This window comes from Nicotiana tabacum, chromosome 2 (assembly GCF_000715075.1).
Source record: "Nicotiana tabacum cultivar K326 chromosome 2, ASM71507v2, whole genome shotgun sequence".
Lineage (NCBI taxonomy): Eukaryota > Viridiplantae > Streptophyta > Magnoliopsida > Solanales > Solanaceae > Nicotiana > Nicotiana tabacum.
In genome coordinates, this window is record NC_134081.1 from 83,708,351 (window position 1) to 83,733,432 (window position 25,082).

Below are 25,082 nucleotides of genomic sequence, written 5' to 3' on the forward strand. Positions count from 1 at the left end.
TAATTAGGATGGAAATAAATACCAAAATAGGTACTATATACGTAACATATAACCAAGCAAGCGATGATAAAGATATTAAAATATAAGCAAAAGGCTCAAATTAATTTACGCATATTTTCAGTCCAGATGTAAGTGATATCTACATCACTACTACAACAATAACAACAACGACCCAGTAAAATCCCACAAGTGAGGTATGGGGAGGGTAGTGTCTACGCAGACCTTACCTCTAGGTTGTTTTCAATAGACCCTCGGCTCACTACTGCCAAAAAGAAAAATTCGCCACCTCAAGGATATAATCTGCCTTATGATGCTCGGAATGAACAAGATCTAACTACGAACGTAAGAGTGTCGCTTTACATTGATATGAACATTGAAATAGAAATTAAATTCGAAGTAATTACTCAAAATGGTAGAGTCTCGTGTTGATAACATGTTATAAAATAAAATCTGTAAAGTAAAGACAAGTATAGAGAGAAACTGATATATTATTCAACTTTAATCTGATGTATATATTGAACTAAAATCTCTTCTAGTTATACAAGAAGGGAAGTTGTTGTGTAATCTGCTACTGCAAGCTGTTGTATAAGCTGCTTGTAAGCTGTTATTGTACCAGTTATAGATAATCTTATACAAGAGTAATATTTATCCACAACGGAGTGTCGAAATAATAAAATTCTTCAGGAGGCTTATTTCCAATAAAGTACTAAATAGATAAACATAGTTACAGTGAAATCCAATATGAATAAGATTTTTTAGAAAGTTTATTTATACAAGAGTACTAAATGGAGTATAATATATTTATAACAATAACTTCTTTGTACTGTATAAACATTAATAACGCTTCGGAAAGATATTTCTCAACAACTTCCAGGAAGACTAGTAGAAGATTATATTTAGCATGGCAAACTAGTCTTTTTGTTTTTTCCTCTAAGTTGAATATTAAACGGTGACTTCTCTTAAAATAAAATGAAAAAAAGAAAAAGAAAAAAGAAGAAGAGATATGGTGACTTTACCACGATTTACATTATGAAAAGAAAAAAGAAAAAACGAATGCGTCAATATTATGAAATATGTAATGAGAAATGGTAGAAATCTTATTTTTTATTTTGACCTGATTGATTGTATCAGGAAAAGGAAAGAAAAAAGGAGGAGGAAGTATCCCTTTCCATCACTCCCTTCTCCGTTGAAAAGATAATAATATTTATACGTATTTGATGTTTATACTGAATTATATTTTTTCACATTCTTTTATTTTTCACTTTATCTAAAAGATTTGGTAAAAGTATTTGGCAATTTAAAAGCTAAGAAGACATGAATTTTCTTTTTCTCGTCACACCTTTACTATTCTAAAAACGTATTGTCATTTATTATTATTTTATTTAAGGAAGAGATATGAGGATTTACTCATATATCCTTTATGATTAATGTGATTAATTAATTAATTTTACTTAATAGGAGTGTCAAATCCTTAAAGGACATATTAAAAGAAACCACCAATAATACTAACTTAGCATAGCTCGGTGATAAAATAAGGTAAAAGTTTATATAAAAATTAACGAAGATTAAATAATAAAAGCAAATGTGGAGGGGCATAGCATAGATTTATTGCAAACACCGGTTTATAAGTGGGTATTGGGGAGTCAAAGGCGTACAACTTTGAACAAGTTCAGACTTTTACATGCTAATAATGTAATTCTTAGCCGCCTTTATATATGCCTCTCAAGTCTCAGCAGTTAAGTTGAACGAACTATTCAATTTTGAAGTGATACTATTCACAGTTAAGTGATTGGCTCGTAAAAAGGTTAAAATGAAATCACAGGAGAAAATTCTAAATTCTAGGTAGTTGCCAATAAAATAAAGAAGCCGTGAAAGACCTTCATTAAGAGTTTTCCAAAACCATACATATATTTAGCTTATTTCCTTAAGATGCTTCCAAGATCCAATTCACATTTCAGTTATGCAAATAAGATTTCTTGTCATTTTCTTTATATAAACGAATAATGAACATAACTTTAGATTGGACAGGGAAAATTAGCCTTGTCAGTCAAAGTTAGTGGAATTCACTCTGTGTCCCCTATAATATGGCTTTAAGGCTTTAACCTTGTCAACTAAAAACATGAGTCAGAATTCATGAAAGGGCTACCTTTATTTGTTTGTTCCCAATTACTCTTCATCTTACTAACTTCTGCAGCATTAGACACGATCACTAGAGATAAACCCATTAGAGATGGTGATACAATTGTTTCAGCTGGTGGGGTTTATGAACTTGGATTTTTCAGCCCTGGAAATTCCAAGAATCGCTATGTTGGGATATGGTACAAGAAGCTATTACCTACAACTGCCGTCTGGGTTGCCAACAGAAACATTCCATTGAATGACACTTCAGGAATGTTAACACTTAAACCCAATGGAACTCTTGTACTTGTCAACAGTTCCAATGCCTCAATTTGGTCATCAAACTCATCAAGATCCTTAAAAAATCCAAAAGCACGGATTTTGGATTCTGGGAACCTTGTTGTCAGTGACAGAAATGACAGAGACGCGGAAATTAATCTCGTGTGGCAGAGTTTTGACTATCCAGGAAATACTTTATTACCTGGCATGAAGCTTGGACGTAACTTGGTCACGGGCATGGATTGGTACATATCGTCATGGAAGAGCACTGATGATCCTGCTCCTGGTGAATATGTAGACTTTCTTGATTCTCATGGGTACCCGCAATTGGTCGTGCTGAAAAATTCATCTATAGTATATAACGTAGGGCCATGGAACGGTATTGCATTTAGTGGTAGCCCTAATTCTAAACCAAATATATATTATACTTTCGAGTTTGTTATTAATCAGCAGGAAATTTACTACAAATACGAGATTAAGAATGCGTCCCTGCCCACCAGGGTGGTGATCGACGCGGATGGGGTTGTAGAGCACCTAACATGGATAGAGCGCAGTCAGAGCTGGTTTCTCTACTTGACAGCACAATTTGGTAACTGTGATCGTTTTGCTTTATGTGGACCTTACGCAAGCTGCAACATCAATAACTCACCTCCATGTGACTGTCTGAGAGGTTTCGAGCCTAGGTATTTATTAAACTGTGTGACTGTCTCTTCTTAAGTTATTAGGGAGAGCACATTTTTAATTACTTAATTATGTCTTCACAAGCTTTCTCGCCGTATGGCTAAATTCTTATCCCTGGGCCAAGCACGTGGAAGTTTATTTTGATTACATAATTATGTTTTCACAGGTATCCGAATCAATGGTATGCAGCGGACTGGTCTAGTGGTTGTATAAGGAGAACTTCTTTGGCTTGTAACCAAGATGATTTTCTTAAATTGACGGGTATTAAGATGCCGGATTCTAGACACTCGTGGTATAATCAGAGCATGGACCTTGAAGGATGCAAAAAACTGTGCTTGGCTGATTGCAATTGTACAGCCTACTCAAATCTTGATGTTAGAAATGGTGGAAGTGGATGCTTACTATGGTTTGGTGAACTCATTGATATTAGAGAGTTGAGCCACAATGAGCAAGACCTGTTCGTGAGGGTCGCTGCTTCAGAATTAGGTAATGACACTACCCTGTACCATGTTTTTCATTTTATTATACAATATGTTAGGATTGAGAACCCGGGTAGTGTAGAATTTAGCCGAACAACGGTATAATAACAATAACAAAGACAATGAAAGTTGATAATAACGGCAATTAAAGAATATAAAGAAGACACAAATTTAACATGGTTCGGTCAAGGTGACCTACGTCCACAAGCGGAGAGGAGCAATTTTACTATACCAACAAGAGTACAAAAGAGAGTACAAAATTAGAGTAAATACTCTAATTAATCCCAAATACCCCAAGAGAATAACCTCACAGGATCACTCCAAAGAAAGGGTTCACACAAGTGTTTCCCAACACTCACTCTCTTATGAAATACTCTATAATGAAATAAAGGAGGAGAAAGAAAGACAAGAGTGAATAGCTCTTGAATTGGTGTGTTTTCAAATGAGGAAAAACTACTCTATTTATAGCAAAAATTCTTTGCCTAATAATGGATATTATGTCATGGCAAATGTCATGGTCCACAAATTTATTATAATGGATATTATGTCATGGCAAATGTCATGAACTACAAATTTGTTATAATGGATATTATGTCATGGCAAATGTCATGAAAATTTGGTCATATTACAAATCTCCACCTTGGCCTAATTTCGGCTTATATATAATAAATTTGCTTCACCTTCTCCGCAAAAATTCCCAATGGGCAAAATCATTCTTCATAAATGTCAATCAAGTTCAGGCAAAGCTTAAACTTGGACACTGGAAGAGGTTTTGTGAACATGTTAGCAGGATTGTCTCTAGTGTTGATCTTCTGAACAGAGACTTTTCTTTCAGCAATGTTTTCTCGGATGAAATGATACTTTATATCAATGTGCTTCGTCCTCTCATGATACATTTGATCTTTAGTCAAGTGAATGGCACTTTGACTATCACAGAAAATGGTAATACCACCTTGGTGTAAATTGAGTTCCGCAAATAGACCCTTCAACCATAAAGCTTCTTTGATCGCCTCGGTCACTGCCATATATTCTGCTTCGGTAGTAGATAAAACTACTATATGTTGTAATGTAGCTTTCCAACTAATAGAGCACCCCCCGATGCAAAATACATAGCATATCAGTGATCTTCTTTTGTCAAGATCACCTGCATAATCTGAGTCTACAAAACCAACCAAAGTGTTAGTATTTCTCCCAAACTCCAAACATGTGTTTGAAGTACCTCGCAAGTATTTGAGAATCCATTTCACAGCATGCCAATGTGCTTTACCAGGGCAAGCCATATACCGGCTTACCACGCTCACTGCTTGTGAAATGTCTGGACGTGTATAAACCATTGCATACATAATACTGCCGACTGCACTGGAATAAGGAACCTGTGCCATGTACCTCTCTTCTTCCTCTGACTGCGGGAACTGAACAGCTGATAACTTAAAATGAGCAGCAAGAGGGGTACTAACTGGTTTAGCATCTTTCATGCCAAACCTCTCTAAGACTTTCTCCAAGTACTTCTTCTGGGTCAGAAATAGCCTGTTGGCTCTTCGATCTCTTTTGATCTCCATGCCAAGGATTTTCTTAGCTGCTCCCAAATCTTTCATCTCAAATTCACTTTTCAGCTGACTTTTCAAATTGTGAATTTCTGTTAAATCCTTAGCAGCAATGAGCATGTCATCAACATATAATAATAGGTACACAAATGAACCATCATTTAACTTCCAGAAGTAAACACAACTATCATACATGCTCCTCGAATAATCATGACCCAACATAAAGGAATCAAACCTTTTATACCATTACCTTGGAGACTGCTTTAATCCGTATAAGGATTTCTTCAACAAGCAAACATGATCTTCTTTTCCTTCAATTTCAAATCCTTCGGGTTGATGCATGTATATTTATTCCTCAAGTTCGACATGTAAGAAAGCTGTCTTAACATCAAGTTGTTCTAATTCCAAATCATACATGGCAACGAAGGCAAGCAAGACACGAATAGAGCTATGTGTAACAACAGGTGAGAAAATATCATTAAAATCAACTCTTTGTACCTGGCTATAGCCCTTTGCAACTAATCGTGCCTTATACCTCGCATCTTCAACCCCTGGAATGCCATCCTTTTTCTTGAAGACCCATTTGTAACCAACAATTCTTTTTCCTGATGGCAGCTTCACAAGAGACCAAGTACCACTCTTGTGGAGAGACTCAATTTCTTCATTCATTGCAATCAGCCACTTGGCTGAGTCAGCACCAGAAACTGCATCTGAATATTTTGATGGTTCTCCAATTTCTTCAGTTTCCTGTGCAACTGAAAAAGCAAATGCAACATAATCTCTAAACCTTAATGGTTATTTACCTTCTCTTCTTGGTCTATGTTTGGCTATAGAATACTCCTCTTATTCTGGTTCAACTTCAGGAATTTCAGCTTATGTCTCAACTTCAGGAGTTTCAACTGTATTTTGCTCCAAAGTTGATGAGCTTGGCTCAGAAGGAATGCCAACCTCAATCTCCACCTGGTTCTGTGTACACTTTCCTTTATCTGTATCACAAGAACTAGAAGACTCTTTTCTAGAATGTAACATAGAGGATTCATCAAAGGTTACATCTCTGCTAATTATAAATTTTGGTGCCATGGGATCAGGATACCATAGTCGGTATCCTTTCACCCCAGATGCATACCCAAGGAAAATGCACTTTTTAGCCCTTGGCTCTAATTTTCCATCATTTACATGCATGTATGCAGGGCAACTAAATATCTTTAAATCACAATAATTAGCAGGAGTACCTGACCACTCTTCCTCTAGAGTCTTAAAGTTCAAAGGTGCAGAAGGAGCTCGGTTGACAATATAACAAGCTGTAGAGATAGCTTCTGCCCAAAAGGTGTTTGTCAACCCAACATTTGAAATCATGCAACGAGCCCTTTCCAAAAGAGTTCTATTCATCCTTTCTGCCACACCATTTTGCTGAGGTGTCATTCTCACAGTACAATGTCGAGCAATTCCTTTATTCTTGCAAAATTCGTTGAATTCATTATTACAAAATTCCAAGCCATTATCTGTTCTAAGCCGCTTAACCTGTTTTCCTGTTTGCTTCTCAATCAAAATTTTCCACTCTTTGAAATTTAAGAAAACATCACTTTTATTTTTTAGGAAATAAACCCAAACTTTCCTTGAATAATCATCAATGAAAGTTAACATATACCTGGCACCACCTTTTGATGGGGTACGTGAAGGACCCCAAAGATCTAAATGAATGTAATCCAAAGTACCTTTTGTTATATGAATCGCTGGAGATTTGAAGCTAACTTTTTTCTATTTTCCGAACACACAATGTTCACAGAACTCTATATTTTCGGTACTTTGGCCACATAAGAGACCTCTTTTGCTGAGGATGGAAAGACCTTTTTCATTCATATGCCCCAATCGCATATGCCACAATTTGGTGATGTCAGAATCTGATTTATCTGATATTGAAACTGCAGCAGCACTTGTAACAGTAGATCCCAAAAGAGTATACAACGTACCAGATCTGCGTGCTTTCATGATCACAAGAGCAACATGAGAAATTTTCAGAACTCCACCTTCACCTGTGTACTTGCACCCAAGAGATTCTAGAGTGCCCAAAGAGATGAGATTTTTCTTCAAGTCAGGAATATGTCTAACATCGGTGAGAGTTCTCACCACACCATCGTGCATTTTGATTCGGACTATACCTTTTCCAATAACTTTGCAGGCAGCATTGTTGCCCATCAAGATAACTCCACCTCCAATAGATTCATATGTGGTAAATAAATCCCGACTGGGACACATATGATAAGAACAACCCGAATCTAAAGTTCACTCATTGTTATATTTGAAACTATTATTAGTTGCTAAAAAAATAGTTTCCTTAGTCTCATCAGCAGCTAAACTTGCTTCGGCAGTGTCAGTATTTTTGTGCTCATTTTTCTTTTCTGTATGCTTTTCTTTGTTTTTCAATTTAAAGCATTCAGAAATAATGTGACATTTCTTATGACAATATTTGCACATGACATTTATGTATCTGGATTTTGACCTTGATTTAGGTTTGTCACTACTTGAATCTTTCTTATTGGATCTACCTCTTATGAATAAGCCTTCCCCTTGGTTCCCACTAGTTTTTCCAATAATGTCTCTATCTATTTGTTCTTTTGATTTCAAAATAGATTTGATATCTTTATAAGAGATATTATCCTTTCCATAAAGCATAGTATCTTTTATATGTTTAAACGACTGGGTAAGGAAACAAGCAATAACACAGCTTGATCCTCATCTTTGATTTCAGCATCTATGTTACTTAAATCCATAAGAAGAGAATCAAAAGTATCAAGATGAGTAAGTATAGAGGTACTTTCAGCCATACGAAAAGTGTAGAGTTTTTGCTTTAGGTAAAGCCTGTTTTCTACTGTTCTTCTCATATATAAGGTTTTAAGCTTTTCCCATATGCCTTTGGCTGAGCTTTCTCCTGCAACTTCACGTAAAATCTCATTTGAAAGATTTAAAATAATACCTGCTTTTGCCTTTTTGTCTATGACGGCAAACTCCTCGTCTGCTATTTTATCCGGCATCTTCTCATTTCCTTGCAGTGCCAAATCTAAGCCATCCTGAATTAGGATAGCTTCCATCTTTAATTGCCACATTCCAAAGTTTGCACTTCGGTCAAATTTCTCAACATAAGACTTTGTTAGAGTCATTTTGGCTATTTAAACTAACCCGGTTAGATCTGGCTCTGATACTAATTTATTAGGATTGGGAACTCGGGTAGTGCAAAATTTAGCCAAACAATGGTATAATGACAATAACAAAGACAATGAAAGTTGATAATAACGGCAATTAAAGAATATAAAGAAGACACAAATTTAATGTGGTTCGGTCAAGGTGACCTACGTCCACAAGCGGAGATGAGCAATTTCACTATACCAACAAGAGTACAAAAGAGAGTACAAAATTAGAGTAAATACTCTAATTAATCCCAAATACCCTAAGAGAATAACCTCACAAGATCACTCCAAAGAAAGAGTTCACACAAGTGTTTCCCAACACTCACTCTCTTACGAACTACTCTATAATGAAATAAAGGAGGAGAAAGAAAGACAAGAGTGAAAAGTTCTTGAATTGGTGTGTTTTCAAATGAGGAGAAACTCCTCTATTTATAGCAAGAAATCCTTGGCCTAATAATGGATATTATGTCATGGCAAATGTCATGATCCACAATTTTGTTATAATGGATATTATGTCATGGCAAATGTCATGAACCACAAATTTGTTATAATGAATATTATGTCATGGCAAATGTCATGAAAATTTGGCCATATTACACAATAGAAATGCACAATTCCTTAGAATTGAAGGAAATCTACTACTTATCTTATTTTCTTACTTGATAGTTGATAGACATTAAAGTTGAGTAGGTGCTTTAGTAGCTGGTGTTAGGAAAATTATAGAGTTGGGGAACAATAAAAGACTGGTTTTGATAGTGTAATCCTTGTCCATAAGGAATTTTAGCCTCTGACTTACGTTACTGCGAAGATGGTGGCAGAATTTATCCAGGATTCTACAAAGCCAACGAAATTCAAGTTTCAACAATTAACTCGAATTTCTCACAAGAACACAATTTGTGATTTGTAATGAGCAGTAAGAGAAGAGGTCTGAACCATGAAAGTGTGTGCATGTGTATATAATAATTTGCACCAACTGTGAACCAATAACTTAACCTTTTAAAACTTTTGCTGCACAAAGAATATAAGCATCATGTACTGCTGGATACTACTACATGAGATAGTGCTACTGTACTTTAATTTGGGTCATCTTTCAGAGAAGATGTCCCAATTAATAGTGCAGCTCGATATCGATTAAACATGTGCTACTTTTTCAGTAAATCTGACAGATTGAAAGCATTGGTTCACAAGTTATTGTTACCAAGTCTGCGGGGGCTTCATAACAAAATAAAAGTAATACACTTATGCAATTCACTACTGAAGAGTGAAGACTGCTTATGGACTAATTATTAAACAGATTCAGACAGGAAGCGGAGGAGAAAGAGGTCAACCCTGATTGCTGTCATTTCAGCTGTACTAGCAACATTTATCCTCAGCGTTTTAGCTTGGTTTTCCTTCCAAAGAAGGAAAAGAAGAACAGGTAAATATACTACTCTTGTCAAACAGCTTTACTAGAAAATTGTTAACCCTGAATTCTGTGTGACCTAGGTGAACTTTAATCTGGCTAATACTGTTTGCCTTTACCAAATTTTCATTAATATCATGTTTGTGACGGGTGAATGTATATTATTGACAGGTTCAGAAGTTTCAAATGAGGAGATGGAGTTGCCATTGTTTGATTTAGTTGCTGTTACTAGTGCCACTAATAACTTCTCTTCTGCTAATGTGATTGGTGAGGGCGGCTTTGGACCGGTTTACAAGGTAAGTCAACTTTGATCTGAGATTCTAGCTAGAAGTGGTATTTTTGACAGTTGATAGAAAATTGCAGGGTATCCTACCAAATGGACAAGAGATAGCAGTAAAGAGGCTATCAAAGTATTCTGGACAAGGCGTTCAAGAGTTAAAAAATGAAATCGTTCTCATTTCCAAGCTGCAGCACAGGAACCTTGTCAAGCTTTTGGGCTGTTGCCTTGAAGGAGAAGAAAGGATGCTAATCTATGAGTTTATGCCAAACACTAGCTTGGACTATTTCATTTTTGGTAATGATTCTTTAACTAAATACTACTCCTAGTATTTGATAAGTCCTCGATATTCCTGCAAGCCCTCAATGATACATTGTACAGATCCAAGCAGAAATCCCTCACTTCCATGGAAGAACCGCTTTGAAATTGCTATGGGAATATCTCGAGGTCTTCTTTATCTTCACCAGGACTCAAGATTAAGAATTATTCACAGAGATCTCAAAACCAGCAACATTTTATTAGATAGCGGCATGAATGCCAAAATTTCTGATTTTGGCCTTGCCAAAATTTTGGGCGGAGACCAAGTGGAAGGAAAAACAAAGAGAGTAATAGGGACATAGTAAGTTCTACAAACCTTCACCATTGAATCTTTATTACATTCGGTCAGTACATGAACGTAAATTGGTTGAGTTGATGCAGTGGATATATGTCCCCAGAATATGCTGTTGATGGGAAATATTCAGTAAAATCAGATGTATTCAGCATCGGTGTAATCATTCTAGAAATAGTTAGCGGCAGAAGGAACAGGAGATTTCGTCATTTGGAACATCATCACAATCTTTTGGGACATGTAAGCATATATGGCGCAGAACTTCGATCCCTTAATTTGACTCTTTGTAAATGCAACTGTATAAATGTGTTCTGTTTGTTACTTTAGGCATGGTTACTTTGGAATGAAGGCAAAGCGTTGGAACTGATGGACGAATGTTTGGAAGAATCATTTTCAGAATCTCAAGTGTTGAGATGCATTCAGGTTGGTTTGTTGTGCGTCCAAAAACTACCAGAGGATAGGCCTACAATGGCGTCAGTAGTTTTCTGGTTGGGAAATGAGGATTTGGTTCTTCCTCAACCAAAGCAGCCTGGTTTTTACGTAGAGAGGAATTCAATGGAATCAACAGAGTCAGCTGATGAAGGATGTCTCAGTAACAACGTGTCGTTAACAGTCCTAGAGCCAAGATAGACATAAAATACAATTGGATTTTAGAAGTGAAATGCATTTACTTTGTCTTGTTTCAACAGTACTAGTGTATATATGACGGAGTAACTAAAACTGACAGTTTATTGACAATATTTTTTCAAACCTTTCTTGAATGCTTTTCTTCAACCGAGGATTTATAGGAAACAGCTCATCTAGCTTACACAAGGCGCACACCCCCCACCCTACTTAGACATTTTTTTTTTTTTTTTGTTATTGTTTTTATCGTGGTAGGGCAAATGACTTGATATACACTTTCTTCGTATAAAAACATTACGCAATAACGCTTCGCCATGTTCTTTCTGAACAAATTCCAAGAGTTCAATTAGAAGATTAAACTTGTCCTCTGTTTTTTCCTCAGTTGAATGTAACATGGGGACTTTATCACAATATGAAAGGAAAAAAGAAGAAACAAATGCGTCAATACCTTAAAGCTGAAATTGTTCAATTTGACCCGACTGATTACATCAGGAAAAGGAAAAAGAGAAAGTTGGAGGAAGTATCCTTTTCCATCACTCCCTTCTCCATCACAAATATAAATAGCCAGTGAGAGGAAGAACACTGATAAGAAGGGTAAAGGGGTTGGTCTGAAACGGAAAATATTTATACCTACATGATGTTTGAACTAAAGTATATTTCCTCATATTCTTTTTCTCTGTCACTTTTAAAAAATTACTTTTTCTCTATTCCCATTTTGCTATCAGGATAAGATTTTACATTCTCATTAAGAAAATATTAATAAAAACAGCAATTTGACTAGTCTAGTCTCCTTATTAATTCTTTAATCTTTGTCTATTTACGTGCTTCTTAATTCTGGAACAATTGATGCTAAAGGGTTAATTTGAAAAGAGAATAATTAATTCTCTCTTGTGTCTAAAATGACAAGTATCTGCCAACAATTATTTTTTTTCACTTTAGCAAATATAGAGGAAAAATATTACTTTCTCTTTTACTCTTATTATTAACTACTCATTTCAAATCATTTCCTCGTATTATTGAGACTATTTATTACTCTCTCCGTTTCAATTTAGATGATATATTTCACTTATCGAGAGTCAATTTGACTAAACTTTGAAGCTAAATTAAATTAGTTCACCTTAGTATTTTAAAATTAAAATTTGGATATTCAAAAACTACACGAAAAGTAGTAAAAGTTGTAATTTTTCTCATGTCAATACGATAACAATATATTTTAAAATATTGGTCAACCTTCACACAGTTTGACTCTCGATAAGTAAAATGCGTTATCTAAATTGAAACAAAAAGAGTATTATTATTGTGGGTATTGTGATAAAATACGTACTTCATTTATAGTATTCTCAAGTAACTACAAGGTTCGTTGTGGATTACTAAAGGAGAATAGAGGTCATAGTACTTATGGGTAATGCAATTAATTGAATAGTTCTCTTAGTAGGTATGTCTAAATCTTAACAGACATATTAAAATGAGGTGACAATATCAATTAATTTAATCACCATTAAGTATTTACATCGTGCATTTATTGCTTTAATAAACACAAAGTTTGTAAATATTTTTTTATCTGCAACTGGGGAACTGGAGAGTCAAAGGTGTACAACTTTGAACAGTTGAGACTTTCACATCCTAGCTCTTAGCCGCCTTCATGCCTCCAACAGTTAAGTTGAACGAATTACTCAATTGGGAAAAGATATTGTTCAATTGATCAGTAAACTGAAGTGATTGGCTCGTAAAAAAGTTAAAAAGAATTCACAGGAGAAAATTTTAGGTTGTTGCCAATAAAATGTAGAAGCCGTGATAAACCTTCACTAAGAATTCTCGGAAACAAATAAAATGAGCCATTTCGATAAGATGCTTCCAATAACTCCAATTCACATTTCAGTTATTCATTCATTTGATCCCATTTTCTCTTGGTCTTACTAACTTCCGCAGCATTAGACACGATCACTACAGATAAACCCATTAGAGATGGTGACACAATTGTTTCAGCTGGCGATTTTTATGAACTTGGATTTTTCAGCCCCGGAAATTCCAATAATCGCTATGTTGGCATATGGTACAAGAATATAGCAACTGGAACTGTCGTCTGGGTTTGTTACGTAATCATAGGTTAACTAGCACACAATCACACACAAAGCAAATATAGAAAAAAAAATTAACATAAGGATTTAACAAGGATCGGCAAAGCCTAATCGTCGGGGACAAAAGCAGAGAGTTTTCCACTATGATGAGAAGAAAAGCACAATACAATCTATAGAATCCCCAACTGCCACCCATATATATAGATCCCAAATAGTCTCAAACCTATAAGAGAAAGGTTTCCTAATTTGACAAGGAACGGAATAATGAGTTTTGCCAAACCTATAGGGATTATAGGTTTCCTAAAAATACAAGGAAGTAATTCAAGCCACAAATAACAAATCTTCTTTTTGGCTTGAATTTTCTTCATCAATAGGAACACGCTTCTCTACCTTGCCCTCAGCCCTCGCAAGGGCTCTACCCATTGCCGCACACATCAACCATGTCTAGGCAACATCTAAACTTGTTAAGAGACTCAATTTCTTCAGCCATAACACTAATCCGTCAATTTGGTTCTACACTAAAAATAGCTTCTGAATAGCTATAACACTCAAAATTATCAACAATCTCTGCAACTGCCAAAGCAAATCTCATAGGATTCGTATATCCAAGAAAATTCCCATCAACTACGTTTGTAAACTTTGTGGTCGGTTAATCACTCTCTTCTCTCTGCCTGTTGCAATGCTATATGGTTATTGTTGGGCAGGTGCATCAATATTATCATCTTGATCAATATTTTAAACCTCCTCCACTTCCTCTACTTTAGAACTACCGTGCCGAGCTAGTGAGGTTTCAATTTTTAGCTCTATGCGGTCACTGACACCACGATTTGTTTCTACTATTGTCGTCTCCCTCTGACTGTCCATTGAGGCAGATTTATTGAATGTTATATTCTTACTGATAATTAGCCATAGAGTCTTTTGATCTGTGCACCACAACCTATAACCTTTCACTCCAATTGCATACCCTAAAAATATGTACTTCTTTACCCGCGACTCAAGTTTTTCACCCCTCACATGAACATAAGCGAGACGACCAAATATCCTTAAATTTGAATGATCAGCTGGCGAACCAGACCAAACCTCAAAAGGAGTTTTGAACTAAATAGTTATGGATGGAGATTTGTTGACCAAATAACAAGTTGTATTGATTGCTTCAACCCAAAAATCTTTGCTAACACAAGAGTGTGAAAGCATTCTTCGTGCCCTATCATAAAGCATTTTGTTCATACATTCTGCAACACCATTCTGTTATGGTGTTCTGACATAAGTACAGTGTCTTACTATGCCCTCTATGCTGTAGAAATTATCGAACCAAATTATTGAAAAATTCCAACCCATTGTTAGTCCGAAGATGATTAACTTTTCTTTCCGTCTGCCTCTCAACCATTGTCTTCCATTTAACAAATGTCGAAAAAGCCTCATCTTTTATTTTCAGAAAATATACTCACACCATCCTTGAGTAATCATCAATCAAAGTCATAAAATACCCGGCACCACTCTTGGAGGGAACTCTGTTTGGACCCCACAAGTCTGAATGTACATATAATCTAACTTGTCTATGGTCTTGTGCTCTACCCTCTTACTGAATTTTACTCTTGTCTGTTTACCAAACACACAATGCTCACAAAAATTCAAAACTTACTTTTTGTATACATCCAGCAAATTCTACTTGCTCAACAAAGACAATCTCTTGTCACTCATATAACCAAGTCGCAAGTGCCACAACTGAGATTGATTTAGATCACTTTTTTCAGGAGCTACAACAGCTTCACCTTCAACTACACTGCCCTGAAGATGATATAATTAAGAATGCAGTTTACCCTTTATGAGTACCATGAAGCCTTTACACACTTTAAGTATTCCATTCTCGGAATGAAAATGATACCCTTGATCATCCAAAATCGAAAGGGAAATCAAATTTCTCTTTATCCGAGGAATATGCTAACACTCAATGTTTTTGATAATTCCATCGAACATTCTCAATTTGATGTTACCAATCCCCTCTACTGGTAATAGATTATCATCTTCCATGTAGACAGTCTCACTCGTCTGCTTGTAAGTTGTAAATCAATTCTTGTGTGGACAGATGTGGAAATTAGCACTAGAATCAAGAACCCAGAAATTCTGCTCGTGACTAGAAATCATAGCACAGACTTCCTCTACATAGTCACTATAATCAGAATTATTGCTAGTGTCAACAATATTTGCAGAATTATCTATTTTCTGCTTCCCTCTTTTCTCTTTCAGCTTAGGATAATCTATCTTGTAGTGACCTTGCTCTTCGTACTCATAACAGTTTTGCTTCATTGCTCTAGACTTCGATCTGGCGGTCGGCTTTTTCCTGTTAAAGTCTTTTTGTTGTGTTCTTCCTCTACACACAAGACCCTCGCCTCAAATCTGCTGTCTGAAAAGCTCCTTTTCAACTCTTTAGACTTTAGTGCATTACTAACATCTTTCAGTGAAATACTATCTTTCCCATATAGCAGTATATCGGCAAAAGTATCATAAGACGGTAATAAAGAACATAACACAATCAAGGCTTGATCCTCACTCTCAATTTTGATATTCACATTCTTCAGGTCCATTGTAATTGAATTAAATTCATCAAGGTGAGTTTTATCAGGTGTACCTTCGCGTTCATACGGAGATAGTATAACCTCTTTTTCAGGTAGAGACAGTTATTCAGCGATTTCTTAGACTACAGATCTTCCAGCTTCTTCCATGCCATTGATGCAGAAGTTTCTTCAGCAATTTTTCGAAGAACGTTATTTGTAACGCTCATGAAGATGGTACTCAAAGCCCTCTCTTTTAGGTCTGCCTTCTCTGTCTCTTTCATCTCTTCAAGAAAATCCTCATCAATTGCCTTCCATAATCCTTGTAACACAGGGATGATTTCATCCTAATCTTTCATAGACTGAAACTAAAACCCCTATCAAATTTCTCTATTTCGTACTTTGTTGAATATGATGAAGATATTTTAACCCTAGATTATATGCCGAAACTCAAACCCTTGCTCTGATACCAATTATTGCGGAAGATGGAGGGTTAACTGGCACACAATCACACACAAAGCAAATAGAGAAGACAATATCAACACAAGGATTATGAATGCGTCCCTGCCCACCAGGGTGGTGATCGACACAGATGGGGTTGTAGAGCACCTAACATGGATAGAGCACAGTCAGAGCTGGTTTCTCTACTTGACAACACAATTTGGTAACTGTGATCGTTTTGCTTTATGTGGACGTTATGCAAGCTGCAACATCAATAACTCACCTCCATGTGACTGTCTGAGAGGTTTCGAGCCTAGGTATTTGTTTAATTGTGTGACTGTTTCTTCTTAAGTTATTAGGGAGGGCACATTTTTAGTTATTTAATTATGTCTTCACAAGCTCCCTCGCCCCATGGCTAAATTCTTATCCCCAGGTCAAGCAAGTGGAAGTTTATTTTGATTACATAATTATGTCTTCACAGGTATCCGAATCAATGGTATGCAGCGGACTGATCTAGTGGTTGTGTAAGGAGAACTTCTTTGGTTTGTAACCAAGATGATTTTCTTAAAATGACGGGTATTAAAATGCCGGATTCTAGACACTCGTGGTATAATCAGAGCATGAACCTTGAAGAATGCAAAAAAATGTGCTTGACTGATTGCAATTGCACAGCCTACTCAAATCTTGATGTTATAAATGGTGGAAGTGGATGCTTACTATGGTTTGGAGAACTCATTGATATTAGAGAGTTGAGCCACAATGAGCAAGACCTGTTCGTGAGAGTCGCTGCTTCAGAATTAGGTAATGACCCTACCCTGTACCATTTTCTCATTTTATTATACAATATAGATTCACAACTCTTTAGAATTGAAGGAACTCTACTATCTTATGTACTTACTTGATTTAAAGTTGATTAGGTGCTGTAATAGTTGGTAATATGTTAATTGATTCGTAAATGATAAAAATACTTTTAACCAACTATGACGACCCTCATGGACGGATCTACATGTAAAATTTGGGTGCTTAAGCACCCATTAACCTTAACTTAATGTAGGTATAACTCCATAAAAAACTTAAGAAAATATATATAAAGGTCAAAAAGCACCTGGGTAAAATAAACTGTGATGGGTGCTGCGGTTAGGAAAGGGTGCTGGAAGATTAAATCTTGCTTGGGGCGGGTGTTCGAAACTCCATCTCACCACAGTATTTTTTTTAACCAAGCAAACAATTTCCTTTCCTTATATTCAAGGCTACTTTCTTTCTTCTTCTTTTTATTTATTTTTTAAATATTTTTCTCAATTAGTTCTTTTTTACTTTTCAAGCACACTTTCTTAACCCAATACTACTTTTTTTAAATTTCTTTTTTGCTAACCTTTGTTTTTAGCTTTATGTTTTTCTTTTAATTTACCTAATTCTCTATAGCAAAGAAAAAAATCATCTTAAAAGAAATCCCAAAGTTCAATCCCTTTTAAAGATAAACAGTTCCTCCAGAAAGGTAAAATCCACCGATCTTCTTTTTATTTGGCCAATTGCATATTCATCACAGATTTACTGTGTCCATAATATTAAAATATGAGTTTTCTTCTTAACTTTTTTCACATGTGTGTTCAACTAGTTGTGTACTTATACAATATAATAATACATAGTAACGTTACGTCAAAAAAAATTAAGCACCCATGAACTCAAAATCTTAGATCTGCCGCTGAGTCGACCGGGTGGTGTTGCTAACTTACTGAAACATAAGAAAAATTGTCTAAGGTTTTATCATCCATCAAGTGTCTTGTCTGCATTTCCCCCCCTTTGAGGTGCCATACAAGCAGGAGCTGATAAATGTCTTGTCCTACAAATAGTGTGACAGCGACCCTTACGCTCTTCTTGTATGGCACTACAATTAGCACACTGATAAATTAAAAGGATTGCTAAAGGAGAAGTTTTCTCCCTTGTAAAGGCTTAAGATATGCTAGACGTCAAGGAAGATATAGGATGTCAACAGAGGGTGTGGTTGTCTAAGTCTCGGACTCTTCACTTACGGTTTGGTGCCCATGTGTCATCTAAGTCTCGGACTCTTCACTTACGGTTTGGTGCCCATGTGTCAGAGTGTGGTTGTCTAAGTCGCTCGAACACTTCACTTATAGTTTGGTACCTATGTCCACACAACGTGGGTGTGAGTGTGAATCTATACCGGGTCTGATAAACCGATTTTGGGTACTTTGACCAAAATCGAGTGTGAAATTGGGGACAGATTTGAAATAAAAATAAAAGATAAGTGAAATTTTAAAGAAAATTGAATACCTTGTATATAGACATTTCTATGTCACTCATTTTCCTCTTATCGCATTCTTCTCTTGATCAATATTTTTCTCCTTCTTAGAATACCTTGCAAGTTTTTCACGTAATGTCTCATAATTTAGAAATATTTTTATAACTCTATTTTTAGATATTTGAATTATTTTTAGCAGAATCCTCGCAACCGTATCCTTAAACATCCGCACCCGTATTAGACAATCCCACCCGAGTCCGAGCAACTTAGGTGGTTGTACACTTTTCAGCTCTGGCCAAAGAGATAGTGTGTGTGTGAGAGAGAGACGATTCACACCAAATCTGGCCCAATCGATCACTATAAATATTGGAGTCGCCTCTAACTTGACCTCTTGAAACTTTTGCTGCACAAAACATATTAGCTTCAGAGTAATATTAGATACTACCTGAGATAGTCCGCTGTACTTTGGTCATCTAACAGAAAAGATGTTCTAACTACCAGTACAGCTTGAAATTGGCTACTTTTTCAGTAAGTACTGCACACTGAAAATCTGAAGGTGCTTCAACTCTCTTTGTAGAAGCACCATGCAGCCAGGAGAAGCAGCGCGAATGTAGATGAGGAAAGTCCAGTACCCGAAAGCATTACTAGCTTAGGGGAAGAGGTTCAATAACAAAATAAAAACAAATCACTGAAACAATTCATACTGAAATGGCCAATTCATATTTCAATTGAAGACTGCTTATGGACTATTTCTTGAATAGACTCAGACGGGAATCGGAGGAGAAAGAGGTCAGCCCTGATTGCGATCATTTCAGCAGTGGTAGCAGCTTTTATCCTCAGCTTTGTAGCTTGGTTTTCCTTCCAAAGAAAGAACAGAAGAACAGAAAAATATACTAGAGGTACCTTTGTCTAATATTCTTTATTAGAAAATCTCCATCTAGCTAATATTCTTCACCTTTACCAAAAGATTGGGTTGCTTTTTCTTTTTTTATAATCTGTTGTATGGAAGAGCTCATTAATATCATGCTCGTGACCGACAAATATATACTGACAGGTGCAGAAGTTGGAAACGAAGACCCCGAGTTGCCATTGTTTGATTTAGTTACTGTTGCTAGTGCCACTAAAAACTTCTCCTCTGCTAATGTGATTGGTGAGGGTGGCTTTGGACCAGTTTACAAGGTAAATCAACTTTGATCTTCAACCTCTAGTTAGAAGTGGCACATTTGACTGTTGCTAAAAAACATTGTAGGGTATCCTACCAAATGGACAAGAGATAGCAGTAAAGAGGCTATCAAAGTATTCTGGACAAGGCGTTCAAGAGTTAAGAAATGAAATCGTTCTCATTTCCAAGCTGCAACACAGGAACCTTGTCAAGCTTTTGGGTTGCTGCCTTGAAGGAAAAGAAAGGATGCTAATCTATGAGTTTATGCCAAACACTAGTTTGGACTATTTCATTTTTGGTAATGATTCTTTAACTATACTACTCCTAGTATTTGATAAGTCCTCAACATTCCTGCAGCCCTCAATGATTAGGCCTACATTGTGCAGATCCAAGCAGAAATGCCTCACTTCCATGGAAGAACCGCTTCGAAATTGCTATGGGAATATCTCGAGGTCTTCTTTATCTTCACCAGGACTCGAGATTTAGAATTATTCATAGAGACCTCAAGACCAGCAACATTTTATTAGATAGTGACTTGAATGCTAAAATTTCTGACTTCGGCCTTGCCAAAAGTTTTGGCGGAGACCAAACGGAAGGAAAAACTAAGAGAGTAATAGGGACTTAGTAAGTTCTACAAACCTTCATCATACAATCTTTATTATATTCAATCAGTACATGAACTTAAAATTTGATGAGTTGATGCAGTGGATATATGTCCCCAGAATATGCTGTTGATGGGAAATATTCAGTAAAATCAGATGTATTCAGTATCGGCGTAATCATTCTAGAAATAATTAGTGGCAAAAGGAACAGGAAATTTAGTCATTTGGAACATCATCACAATCTTTTGGGACATGTAAGCAGATACAGCACAAAACTAAGTTGTTTCGTTAGTCACTCTTTCTATTGTGAATGCCTTTGTATAAATGTGTTCTGTTTGTTACTTTAGGCATGGTTACTTTGGAATGAAGGCAAAGCGTTGGAACTGATGGACGAATGTTTGAAAGAATCATTTTCAGAATCTCAATTATTGAGATGCATTCAAGTTGGTTTGTTGTGCGTCCAAAAACTGCCAGAGGATAGGCCTACAATGGCATCAGTAGTTTTCTGGTTGGGAAATGAAGGTCTGGTTCTTCCTCAACCAAAACAGCCTGGTTTTTTCATAGAGAGGAATTCAATGGAATCAACAGATAGAGTCAGCTGAGTTTATCAGTTAACCCTTTTGTAATACGGTCAAGCCCATTGTGCATCCAATTAATAAATCATAAGAAAATCTGAAATTTATGTAATACATAGTGAGTGTGCAAATTTATACGGATAAAAGTACACTTTGACATATAAGGAAAAACCTCATCTTTAAGATCAAGGAGAGGGGGTTAAGGTCTACTGAGAACATTTTCAGGTTTATTTGAAGAAGAGTGGAGGCTGAAGAAGAACGGAAAGGATGGAAACAAGTTGTATTCTATTCATTTACATCCTTCGCAATTGTACATTTCGTATATATTTAAGAATGCAGCAGTATAAACCCTATAACTAAGACTAGTAACAGCACAACTGCAATTCTAATTGCATGTTACTGTAACATACAACTTTAATGGTTCTGTGAACGATCTTACTTTGGTAAAAAGGCATAGGAAAAGACTGTTTTGATGTTAGTATAGGAGATCACTTGCAGATTGTATAAAAGTTGGGATCTTCTACTCAATGGTCTCTGTTGGTCAAATTAGCATAGAATCTTGGATATATAGTATATAAAGAATATAAACACGCCTTAATCAACTCATACTATTGACTGGATGTTAACAAGCTTCTACAATCCTATGACAAAAATTTAGAGGCGTAAAAGTAAGGTAAGTTTATGTAACTCGTTCAATTCATTCGGTATTAGTCACTACTAGAAAACGGGCACAACCCGTCCAAAGATTACCGACCGAAATTGGTCGGAAACAAAACCGACCGAAATTGGTCGGAAAAAGAGTAAATTGGTCACAAAAGTCAAAAAATATATTTCTCACAACGAAAATAGTGGTTCCACAATAAAGATATGAAAATTCCAACCGATGTCGGTCGGAAATTGGTCAATCTTTGACCAAGACCTGATCATACTTGCATATTATTTACCAAAAAAAACTTAATTAATTGTTTTCAAATATACCGACCAAAATTGGTCGGTATTGCCACGATCCAAACCGATGGGCCGTGATGAGTGCCCGAGTTCTACCTATCGAACACCCCTAAGCATATGTCTAAGATATAAACATGAAATATGTGTAGGTCATGCATAACTTCTGAAAATAAACTACTGATTCATATGAACAACATACATGGGAAAACATGCCCAAAAGGGGCGCGCGCGCGCGCGCACACACACACACACACACAGACATATATATATATATATATATATATATATATATATATATATATATATATATATATATATATATATATATATATATATATGGAATATGGTAGGGCGAGCCGACAAGGCCACATACTATTCAACTACACATGACTGTCTATAGACCTCTAACAGAGTGTACAACTGTATAGAGGACGGGACTGAGCCCCGTCATAACCATATGTATATAAAAGGATCGAATCAAAACTCAATAGCAGCCCCAGATCAAATGGAGCACACCAACTCTCCCTGAGCAAGGATCCTAAGATGGAGAACCGTCAACCTGTCTACCCGCACCTACGGGCATGAAACGCAGGCCCCAGGCAATAGGGGCGTCAGTACGAATAATGTACCAAGTATGTAAGGCATAAAAATTAGTATATAAAAGCATGAAAGAAACATGGAGAAAAGGACTCAACCTGTAAGTCTGAATAGATCTGTGAATCATGAAACATTTATAATGTCATGCATATGCGTATAAATGTCATACCATGCATTGATATATGCGTACATAACATCATCAAGCCTCTGTGGGTATCCCATCATATCATCTCAGTCACTGTAGGCGAAATAATCAACGTATACCAGCTGATGAGGTGGTGGTGCGTATATAACGTCTTAACCTTTCCCCATATCCCATATACATATAATATATGTGTATATAACACCATGTAACGACCCGACCGGTCATTTTGAGCATGTCGTTCGGCGGTTTGAAGCCTTGAGTAGTTTCACTTCAGGTATTATGACTTGTGCGCGTGGTCGGAATTGAATTTCGGGAGGTTCAGAGTTGATTTGGAAAGAAAATTCTAATTTCGGAAGGTTTAAGTTGGAAGAATTGACTAAGGTTTGATTTTTGAGGAAACGACCTTGGAATCGGGATTGGAAGGTTCCAACTTGTTCGTATGATGATTTTGGACTTGGGCGTATGTCCGGATCGGGTTTTGGATGACTCAAGAGCATTTTGGCGCCTATTGTGCAAGGTTGGCATTTTGGAAGAATTTCATAAATTTGGGTTGAAGTGCATTTTAATGTTATTGATGTCCGTTTGGGATTCCGAGTTTGTGAATAGCTCCGTAAGGTGATTCTGGTATTTGGAGCGCGTCTGGATGTGGATTTGGAGGTTCGTAGGTCATTTTGGGGTCATTTGGCGAAAGTTAGAAATTCGAAGGTTTTGAGAAGTTTGACCGGAAGTGGAATTTTTGGATATCGGGGTCGGATTTTGATTCCGGGAGTTGGAATAGGTCCGTAATGTCGAATGTGACTTGTGTGCGAAATTTGAGGTCAATCGGACGAGATTTGATAGGTTCCGGCATCGATTGTAGAAGTTTGAAGTTTCAAAGTCCATTAAGTTTGAATTGGAGGGATGATTCATGTTTTTAGCATTGTTTGATATGATTTAAAGGATCGACTAAGTTCGTAATGTGTTTTGGGACATGTTGATGTATTTGGTTGAGGTCCCGAGGGCTTCGGGTGAATTCCGGATGGTTAACAGATCGAGTTTGGACTTGGAAGAAATGCTGAGGCTGCTGTCTTCTGGTGTAACCGCACTTGCAAGGTTTGGGCCGCAGAAGCGGCCATGAGGGTCGCAGAAGCGGAGGCTAGCCAAAAAGGCCTGGGCCACAGAAGCGGGCATAAACGCGCAAGTGCGCGAGCGCAAAAGCGCTTGGTGACCGCAGAAGCGGACGCGCACATGCGCTACATGGGGCGCAGATGCGGGGACTGTTGGGTCGAGCTGGAGCCGTACTTGCGATAGAATTTCCGCAGGTGCGGAGCCGTAGAAGCGACTATTTGACCGCAGGTGCGAAGGTCGGGCTGGGCAAAATATTTTTAAAGAGGGGTTTGGATCCATTTCACCTATTTTTCACACGGCTTGGGCGGTGTTTGGAGTTTTTGAAGAGGGGATTTCATCATCAAGCATGAGGTAAGTGATTTATACTAGTTGTGAGTTACATACAAGGTTTATACATGGATTTATGCATGAAAATTTGTAAAAATTTGGGATTTTGAAGAAAAATCTAGAAACTGGTATTTTTGGATTTTGACCACGAAATTGGACATGAAATTTGGAATAAATTATATATTTGAGTTCGTGGTGTTATGGGTAAAGTTTATCTTCGAAAATTTCGAAATCCGGACACGTGGGCCCGAGGATGATTTTTTATCTACTTTTCGAGCGGAGTTGGAAATTATCATAAATTGAATTATTATGAGTATTAAAGTATATATTTATGGATTTGTACCTTTATTTACTAGTTTTGGAGCGATGGGCATTGGTTTGAGTTGTTGGAAAGGCTTTGGAGCCGGTTATGGAATTTTGGAGCGAGATAAGTCTCATTTCTAACCTTGTAAGAGGGAATTAACCCCATAGGTGAATCAAATCATTATGTGTTTCTATTTGTGGGGGATACGTACGCACGAGGTGATGAGAGTCCATGCGTAGATACTATTATGCTTATGTCCGAGTAGTCTGGGACGCATATCATGTTTTACTTGTGATGTTTTCGCCCTACTTGTTAATTTAATTGGTTAAAACATTTAGAAACTCGATAAAGGAATTGTAAAAAGGTTAAACTTCATTTATTTGATCGTTAAATGAGAGTTTGAAAATCCTGAAATATTTTCCCCTTAATAAATCTTGAATTGGTTGTTTAATGTGTTTTTTCGCTTTTGTGGATCGGGCCGAACACCTCGGTAGCAGATAGACGCATCTATGGTTCGCACTGTTCAACGCTCGGCAGTGTACAATTTAAATAATTATGTTGGATCGGGCCGTACGACCTCAACATGATTTGCGCATGATTGTATTGGTTGCTTTGGAATTTATGATAATTGATATTGCTTCTTTGGCCCAAGATACAAAATGATAAACGATGAAAAATAAATTTGGAGATTTCTTATTAAAAAAGAATTGTTTACTAATTTCATGATATTAAGCTTACAACCATTCTACGTAATTCATGCTTACTTATATCATTGGTATTTTATT

General features: G+C 36.6%; 1 protein-coding gene and 1 pseudogene across 3 annotated transcripts; both read left to right on the forward strand.

Moving 5' to 3' along the window:
• Positions 1-1,949: 1,949 nt before the first annotated feature.
• On the forward strand, positions 1,950-11,336 carry LOC107785042 (G-type lectin S-receptor-like serine/threonine-protein kinase At4g27290). Of its 3 annotated transcripts, none has more exons than XM_075235471.1 (8): positions 1,957-3,080; positions 3,245-3,564; positions 9,587-9,703; positions 9,860-9,984; positions 10,052-10,262; positions 10,347-10,584; positions 10,665-10,815; positions 10,903-11,336. In XM_075235471.1, exons 1-8 carry the CDS (start codon positions 2,134-2,136, stop codon positions 11,203-11,205), a joined length of 2,412 nt encoding a protein of 803 aa, XP_075091572.1. In that variant the 5' UTR covers positions 1,957-2,133; the 3' UTR covers positions 11,206-11,336. The 3 variants fall into 3 exon arrangements, with proteins under 3 accessions (XP_075091578.1, XP_075091572.1, XP_075091567.1); XM_075235466.1 differs by having other exon boundaries at positions 1,959-3,080; positions 9,581-9,703; XM_075235477.1 differs by lacking the exon at positions 10,903-11,336 and having other exon boundaries at positions 1,950-3,080; positions 9,581-9,703; positions 10,682-10,816.
• A 1,764-nt stretch (positions 11,337-13,100) lies between these two features.
• On the forward strand, positions 13,101-21,138 carry LOC107769324 (G-type lectin S-receptor-like serine/threonine-protein kinase At4g27290; annotated as a pseudogene).
• The last annotated feature ends 3,944 nt before the right edge of the window (positions 21,139-25,082 follow it).